This window comes from Tupaia chinensis, unplaced genomic scaffold (assembly GCF_000334495.1).
Source record: "Tupaia chinensis unplaced genomic scaffold, TupChi_1.0 Scaffold000096_1, whole genome shotgun sequence".
In the NCBI taxonomy this organism is placed as follows: domain Eukaryota; kingdom Metazoa; phylum Chordata; class Mammalia; order Scandentia; family Tupaiidae; genus Tupaia; species Tupaia belangeri.
This window is the reverse complement of record NW_006159558.1, coordinates 1,132,056-1,141,488: the sequence shown is the minus strand read 5'-3', so window position 1 is coordinate 1,141,488 and position 9,433 is coordinate 1,132,056. Positions and strand designations below refer to the sequence as shown.

Genomic DNA, 9,433 nt, shown 5'->3' with positions numbered 1-9,433 from the left:
GCAGTTAGCATAATGGCTATGTCGCTGGACTCCCATGTAGTCGACCGTGGTTCACGTCCTGGACCCAGTGGCTTAAAACTCACGCAAGGCGCGTGTACATGCGTGCCCCAGATCCTGAGAGGAGAAGGGATTGAGGCATGGCCATCCCCCAGGGGTGATTTCTCGCTTTCTGTCTCTCTGTCTCTCTCTGTCTGTCTGGCAAGCACACGCGCCCTATAGCAAAAAATCTCTCCAAAAAAAAATTAATAATAATAACAATAAGAATAAAGAAGAAGAGGGGGCTGCTCATTGATCTCAGCAGTGAGGGCGTGTGCGTCTACGCAGGAGCCAATCAGCAGAGGGCCATCCAGAGAAGCCAGGAAAGGGGTGTGTGCTGGGGCAGAGACCAGCCGGGCTTGTTGGCCGGTCTCTCCCTCTAAAATTCATGCACTGTTTCTTCGGAGCGATGGCTCCAGGTAACAGCCAGGCTGAAACACCAAGGAGGAGACTGAGCTTTATATTTGCTGGTTTGTTTCAGCTTCACTTAAAAAAAAGATTGAATTTGGGAACCAGCAGTTAGCATAATGAGTATGTCGCTGGACTCCCACGTAGTCGACCGCAGTTCGCCTCTTGGACCCGGGCTTAGAACTCACACTGGGCGCGTGTGTGTGCGTGCCCAAGATCCCGAGAGGAGAATGGAGGAGAAGGGATTGCGGCGTGACCATCCCCTCTGGGGGGTGATTTCTCGCTTTCTGTCTCTATGTCTCTCTCTGTCTGGCAAGCGCACGCGCCCTATAGCGAAAACCTCTCAAAAAAAAAAAAGAAAAAAAATAATTCTACTGGCTAAGTACATTTAATAATGAATAGATTAAATAGAAAATGTCTCAGTATGTAGCAGTCTATACAAATGTATCATTTTCTTGCATTTCCCCAACAGTGTTTACCAAGCTCTAGGATGTACACAGATCTGTGCTTCCATGGGTTATACTCAGACTCGGAGTTTGCATTTAAGTATAATAGTTATCAGTTGCTATGATTTGAATATGTACCCCAAATTGGTAGGGATTAGTTGGTTCTTTCCTAAAACCCTACAGGATGAGAGAGTTGATAACTGCTGGAAATGAGACAGATGTAGCTTAAATCGAGAAAATTACCCATAGAGTGTAGCATAAATCATGGCTCTATTTATGTTACTATGAAAGAGTAAAATTCATGGTTAGAAAGCAATCAAGAGTAGAATTAGAACAGAGAAACAAATCAATGAACAGTTTTTCATTGAGCAACCCATGTCTGTGCTGTTCAAGGACTCACCTTGCAAATATTTCAGTCCTGTCTTCATGCTACGTGAGATACATTTCATGACTTAAGGTTTGGTGTGCCTCAAGTTTCACTCCATGGTATAAACTTGAATTTATTTCCATGCAATGTTAACTACCCACCTAAGAACTTACGTTTCTAGTCTCCTTAACAACTTATTCAAATGAACTCTACCAGACTGGGTTCTTTTATAATATACGCTTACCCATTAATATGTCTTGCCAATTTAAGGCAGTCAATATATTTACTGAATGAGTAAATAAATTAGGCAACCAATCATATGGCAGTCAACTAGAATATATGTCTATTATGACAAAGGAATGACTTCCTTTTGCATAAATGACTTCCAAGGAGAGAGGACTAGAGAGATACCAAAAGTGACATCATACAAATTCTTACTTGCATACACTTCCCTAAGTAAATAGAATCCCTACTCAAGAAAGCTAATTCTCCTGAAGAAAAAAGGAATTTATATTCTTTAAGTGAATATATTTATAAATGATCTTTAAGAATCAAAGAAGGCATTAACTTTTTTTTTTTTTTGAGAGGTTTTTGCTATAGGGCGCGTGCGCTTGCCAGAAAGACAGAGAAAGACAGAGAGACAGAAAGCGAGAAATCACCCCCCCAGGGGGGATGGCCACGCCACAATCCCTTCTCCTCCATTCTCCTCTTGGGATCTTGGGCATGCACGCACATGCGCCCGGCGTGAGTTTAAGCCGCCGGGTCCAGGACTTGAACCGCAGTGGACTACGTGGGAGTCCAGCGACATAGCCATTATGCTAACTGTTGGTCCCAGAAGGCATTAAGTTTTAAAGTTACTTTTTCTTCATCCACGTTAATATTTTTGAGAAATATATTTGAATTAGTTTTAACTATATAAGTAACAGTCTATACTTGAAAAACATGATTTTGGACAAAAATCCCCCTCTCAAGAAGGATAGATTAAGTTGTTTGTGTCAAGCCACGCCCCAGAAAGTTCATGGAATCTGTGGCCTTTTGATCTCTGCACACGGGCCCTAAGGCAGAGCCCCTGGCTTTGGATGCTTCCAGCTGCTCTATCAAGTTCCCAGGACACATTACCATTTCTCCTCACATTGGATCACGATCTCTCACGAGGAATCGCATCTGTGTTGGCCAAACATGAACCACGATTTTTTTAAAAATGGTTATTTAATTTTATTGATTAGTATTATTATTTTTAAATTTGCTGTAAGGCAAAGAGAGAGAAAGAGCAAGAGTAAGAAAGCAAGCTGTTAGGTCTAGGATTCAAATCGTGGTCAGCCACGTGAGAGTCCAGTACCTTAATCACAGCATTGCCGGCTGGTCCTCAGACCATGATTTTTTGTAGTAGAAACAGAAAAAAAACTTTTCACAGTAAGTTTATTTTATTTTTTTTAAATTAAATTTGTAGCACGTCTTTAGAGAGGCCATTTCATTTACAGCAAGGAGGCAGTTTTGCCTTAAGCAGCTATTCACTCTCATGACATGCAAAAGACCACTATTTCAGCTGGAGGATTGCCTACTCTTCAGACCTAACTGATACTTATTCCAGCCTCCCAAATCTTTTTTCCTGCTTTTGACTCTCTTCCAGATTCTCTATGTCCATAGTCCATTCCCACCTCCACTTAACGATATATGCATACAGTAACCAATGCTAATCATTTATTTGTTCCTTCTACACTTTCCTAGAAGCTCATAAATCCTTACAAACAAAAGCCAATTTGTTTTTTTTTCCTCAAAGTTTAGATAAACAGCCCCTACTCATTTCTATTAATAACTACACAATATTTTATAGGAATAATACATCATTTTTCAACTCTTTGCCATGCAATACTCTTCCCTCTTTTTTTCTATCTCAAATAATTTTGTAAGTGTCCAAATATATAAATTCTTATGTTCTAGGTTATTCATCTCTAGAACACATGCCCACGCATGACTAACTCAAAGGCTATTGAACATGTCAAATGCTAATTCATAGAAACAGATTATTTTACCAAAAAAATTATAGCAATTTACATTCCTATTTAATGTATCTCTTCCCTGCCTCAACTTCCACGTAGCATGAAGTGTATACTATGCATTAACATTGGGCCACTTGATAAACTAAAAATATTTCTTTTTCATTTCAAATTCAGTATCCCTGACTAGTAGTATAGGAGAAAGAAAAATATTTTCATACACTCATTTTTATTCTTCATTTTTCTTTTGTTCATATCATTTGCCTAGTTGTCTATTCTATTTCTCTGCTTTTTTTCCCTAGTATTAGGATGTCTTAACACATGAATTTTATCAATACTTTGTCATACTGTGGAACCTATTTTCTTTGGCTTTCTTTTCTAGTTTTTTGATGGTGAATGTTGCCTTGCTATTATTAATATTCATATCACCAAATGCATCAACCATTCATGTGAGGTCTCTCTGTTTCCTGTCTTACTTAAAGCCTTGCCCACCAATGGCAAGTTTTAGTTTATTTGAATATTATGTGACTGTCTTTTCTAATATGTTTATTCATGTTCACAGTTAAATTGCTTTCTCTTGGAGATTTATATTTTATATATGGTTAGTTAACAACTTTAATTTTCTTCCAGATGTTGAGTAAGTTATATCAACACCATTTAAACCACCTGTTTGAACCAGACTAAAATACTAACTCTAAATTAATTAGGCCCCTGTGTGTCCCTAAATCTGTTCTGAACCTTCAATTATGTTTATGCAAAGATCACTTTCCTTCTGGTAAACTGTGTAAAGTAAAATCTCTTCATCAAAATTTTCTTGCACCCTCATCTTTGCATACTTCCATATGATCTTTAAAAGAGTTTGATCCAGTTTCTAAGAAAACAAACAACCAGGCACTAAATGCTGATTACAATTGCTTAAACTTTATATAATAATTTGAGAGAGAGTAATATTGTGATGATACCAAGATTGTGACATATCTTTCCCACACTCTGAATTATTTTATATTCTTTGATAAAACGTTACAGATTTCATCAGACAGGTCTTTCTTGGGCTATTATTTTTAAATGTATCCCTCCTGTTTTATGTTGTATCATAACTCTGTCAGTGGTCTAGGAAGATGTCTTGATGACAGTAGAAGAAACCATGCCACAATTGCTTATGATAAGGCAGTATCTTCAGTATAGGAAGTGGCACAACCTCCCATTTTCGGTCCCTTTTTTAAAACTAGTCTTTAAAAACAATCAGAAATCTCTCAGAAGTGAATTTTTAAAGTAAATTAATCAAGCAGTACAGCCTAAAGCTCAACCCAGTGTCCTCTTTACTGACTATTTTCACAAACTAGACTGTCCAATCAATCCGCTCTCCCTCCTGTACCTACTTAGCTGCACATTTCCTGACTCGGTGGCACACTTCTGACTGATGGCATCATTGATCCTTCCTGTCAATAGGATGTTCCCTTAGCTCCTGACAGCTTGATTGCTTAGGTACTTTCCTAGGCTTAGCTAAATCAGCCCCCAATTACTACACATAGCCAGTATCTTCTAGAGCTCTTCTTCTTTTTACAGGGAGTCACTGTCCCAGTCACCCCAGTTTTAGCTTACTGCCCTATTGATGTTCCTGGAGGCAGGTGACTGCTGTCACTCTCATCTGTTGCTATGGCTAAGTCAGCATCACCAAACCAAATAGCCCAAACACAGTGAACTCACTTTAAAAAATCCTGCCTTATTTCCTAGCACATGCTCCAAGTAAATAAAAGAATCTTGATCTTCCACCTTTAATTACTTATCACTCTTTACTTCTAAGAAGCAAGACAATTGATGTTTAACTCTTAGGTTCACATTTTTATTTACTTATCCATTTTTATGGCAAAGGAATGTTGGGAAAAAAACATCATTCCGATTTTGATTAGTTTAAGAAGGAAGATCAAGAATGTATCCATCCAGAGCCTTCTCAGAAACACTAGAAAGGCCAATTTGCCTTGATCTCATTTGACATTCATTTGCTGTTGTGCACACTAATGTTTTAGCCTTCTAGGTATATTTTGACAGTTTATTAGTCTTCCTATTTTCTAAAGACCAGTTATTTGGCTTCATACATTTAATAATACTAAATGTCAGATCCATCAACAAATCTGTCAAAATTTCACCTATCAGGAATTTCGAGTATAAAATTTTTCTTTTTCTATGCAATATTTTTTCAAGGAAAGGTACCTCAATTATTAATAAAAGCATGGAGTCAAAAGCAATTGTAATCATATTTTAATATTTGTGTATGAATACCAACAGTGTTATAAAATTATGATTTCTTCCAACATACTTTAATCATTGTTTATAAGGAAAAACAATATTTAAAATTTATGTATCACAAAAATAGAAGGTTTCTACCTGTTCTTTGACGGAGGCGAGGATGGCGGAGGTGGTTTCTGTTTCAGAGCCATCCCCATTGGAGGTGTTCAGGCCAGGGCTCAGGGAACTGGTTTTCTCTGAGGCTGACGAAGGCTGGTCTGGGACAGGCATAGCTCCTGCAACACAAGAGGACATGCTCAGTGCCATCAAATGTGTCACTCTGAACAGACAGAACTATCTGGCAATGTATAGACTGTGCATTGGAACGACGGAAGTTATGAACGCCAAAGAAAAAATATGATCTAATTACAGAAGGGGAATCCGTACAAGTAAATAGAATGTTTTCTCATGATATCAACCCAACCAAATTCCACAGCACAGTCACACTTTGAGTTTTGCCTTGGAGATAAATGGGGGAAGAGACAGTAAGGAGAAAAGATAATTGAGATTATTAGGAAGAGTAACATGATTAAAAAAAAAAAAGTCATGTATCAGAAATTAGTCTAAGGAAATCACATAATGGTTATGTTGCTGGACTCCCAAGAGCTCCACCTGGTGGCTTAAAACACATGCGGGGCATGTGTGGTGAGAGCCCAAGAGGCAAATGGAGAAGAAAAGATTACAGTGTGGTCACCCCCACTGGGGGGTGATTTTCAGTGAGTATATGCACCCTAGAGCATATGAAAGCAGAATTTGAGCAAAAGGCAAGGATCAGATTAAATATGATCTGGCAAAATGCAACCATCACTAATAATGTTCAGAGTATTTGAGATGATGGATACCGACAGGATGAGAGAGGAAGAGTTCATTATGGTGTGGGATAGGAAGATCATAATTGCTTTCATATGTGGTTTTATTATGTGATCAAGTTTCACAATTACATAGGACATGGACAAACAGATGAACAACTACTGAGTCCAGGTAGACCAGCTGAACGTCATAGCTTCCCATTTAGGAGAGGGCTAAGAAATGCAGGAAAAGGGCCAAGACATTAAGTAGGAAGAAAGAAAAATGGCAGCTCTTGAGTTCACAGTCTCCTCTGGCCATTGAGAGCTCCACCGTGACCTTGTATCTGCATCTATGCCCATTGGCATGGACACAGATGCCATAGAGGACTCTTCACAAGATGCCATAGACTCCAAAGAGGACTCTTCACAACGAGAGCCCTAGCCTGAGAAAGGAGGAATCTTATACATGTTTAATGATCATTCTAAGTTCATGTTCTCTGTTTTTAAAGAGATTTTTGCTATAGGCCGCATGCACTTGGCAGAGAGACAAAAAGCAAAAAATCACACCTCAGAGGAACAGGCATGCCTCAATCCCTTCACCTGTATTTTCCTCTCAGGATTTTGGGCACTCACACATACATCCCTGGCATAAGTTTGAAGCTGCTGGGTTTGGCACTCGAACCACAGTCAACCACATGGGAGTCCAGTGATGTAACCAATAGGCTATCCACCAACCCCATGTTCTCTAAATTTTATTCAGCTCATATTAATTTAGGCTCTGAGTCAAAATTATTATCAACATATTTTTTGACACAGAAATTGTCGAAAGACCCAAAGTTATTAACATAAGTGGGTCTAGAACTCAAATGTACTGCTTTTTTATTCCTATATCAGTGTCCTTTGATGTGTCGGCTTATTTCTCATAACCTGTATTGCTTCCAAATTCTAGTCTACAAACCAATTTATACAAAATGAAAGTCTTAAAAGTATGACAGTAACCTGCCATAATAAAATGTGGGATTTAACAAGCACTGAACCAAGGTTTTGCCTTAGGCGTTTGACAAGCTTGACCCACAGAGGAGAAGGAATAATTAACCTGTTTATCTACCCTCTTTCTCCTTATTGCAGCACAGGAAGAGAAGGGAAATCTTTAAGGCCTTATTCCACTATAAAGAGCTACTGCTGCCTAAGGCAACCTATATGCCTGAATGTAAATCACATGGCATAATGTCCATGGTTCATAATTTTAAAAATCTAGACTTAATGTAACCCTTGGTCATCACTACATATTGGTGGTAGAGACTGTCAGCCTCCATGCCCTAGTTACTCAGCTCAGAGCACGCAGAAGAGACAGGAAACATGTGGAAGACCTGTCACAGCCAAGCCCTGGACTGCCTCACAGTGAGTGTGGGCAGCTCAGAGTGGCTCAGCTTGGTGATGCACTGGGTGGCGAAATGTACTGCAGGCAGGAAAGTACTGGGCCAGGGACAGGCCGGGTGACCAGGGGCTTGAGGAGCTGTAGGGCTGAGGCAAGGGGACTACAGGGTGCTTTTCTCGCGCCTCTTTTCTCTTCTCTTCTCTTCTCTTCTCTTCTCTTCTCTTCTCTTCTCTTCTCTTCTCTTCTCTTTTCTTTTCTTTTCTTTTCTTTCTTTTCCTTTCTTTTCTCTTTTTTTCTTTCTTTCTCCTGGGCATGTGCTCTCAGTTATGAATAAAATAAGTAAACTTTGGGAAAAAAATAAATAAAAGTTTTAAGCCTCATGACTTTGCAGTTATATAGCCAAGCACTTTACACTTACTCAGAGCTAATCCACTAAAAATTAGTATTTAATCTGTGCTAAATCTGGAAAGCATAGCAAAACAAAAGGAGAAGTAAATAAATAAAGGAAGGAAGAGCAAACATCAGTAATTCTGCTACCCCAGACTCCTACGTTTACTTTGGTAATTTATTTTTACTGATATAACTTATTCTGTATGATGTTCACACAATGAAGACCTCGAGGATCATTTTTGAAAAAAAATATTTTTTTTGCTCAGTAACAGCTGATAGAAAATGTCTTAGGTCAACAAAAATTAGAATAATAGATGAATTAGAAAAATAATTTTAATTTTGGTTTAATTACGTAATGAATACTTAATGTATATCAACATGTACTTACCTTTCATTTGTCACGTTTACCTCATATTTTACAAGTATGACATTTTCAATAGACCAATTCCTAAAATGTGGAGCTGATGGAATAAGAGATCTGTGGATTTTGTGAACTTTGATAGCCAAAGACAAACTGTCATGCTGCCAGGCTGGTCCAACCTGTCTGTACTCTGATGCGGCCATGCGAATGTCACCTCACACATTAGTGACTCTGCCTTAATTATCCTCTTGCGGTTTTACACACAATATAGAAAATACACCCATTTGGTTTTGTCTTACTAAACAGTGGGCATTCCCCATACATTTATTCAACCTATATACTAGGGTCCCCAAACCCGGGGCCACCAACTGGTGATGTTCTGCAGGGCGGGGGGTGGGCAGCAGGAGGACGGGCTGGCGAGTGAGGCTTCGTCTGCGATTGCAGCCACTCCGCATCACTCACGTTGCTACCTGGGCTCCAGCTCCTGACAAATCAGCAGCGGTATTGGATTCTCATGGGATCGCAAACACGATTGTTGTGTGATTGTTTTACTGTATATTGCAAGGTAGTGATGGTGCAAATGGGATGTGGAAGTGGTATGTCTGGGTGTTTCCAGGACCAGCACCACCATCCCCCGACCTTGTCAGTGGAGGGACTGTCTTTCATGAGGCCAGTCCCTGGTGCTGGGAAGGCTGGGGACCATTGCTCTTCACCACCTTTCTCCATACCTTTTAGACAATTCCTGTGGAAGAAATCTTTCCAAATATATAAACCTTAATCTGCAAATACTCAAACTGCCATTCAGGCTCACCTTCCATGTGAGACCGTGAGGGAAAACTAGCCCTAAATTTTGGGTGGGTCTGTTCTAGCCAAACTTGGTACTGTCAAGTCCTTTACCCAGAAAATAACAAAGCAACTGCCTTTAGGTTAAACCGGGAACCTAACCAGGTGTCCTGTGTGGTTGCAGGTTTAGTGC

General features: G+C 39.4%; 1 protein-coding gene across 1 annotated transcript in view; it reads right to left on the bottom strand.

Annotated features, from left to right (window-relative positions):
- LOC106734337 (catenin delta-2) overlaps window positions 1-5,771 on the bottom strand; it is a 387,604-nt gene extending 381,833 nt beyond the window's left edge. The window contains exon 1 of the mRNA XM_027769885.1: window positions 5,640-5,771. Within this exon, the coding sequence (XP_027625686.1) occupies window positions 5,640-5,771 (132 nt within the window). The remainder of the gene's footprint in view (window positions 1-5,639) is intronic.
- Between the last annotated feature and the right edge of the window lie 3,662 nt (window positions 5,772-9,433).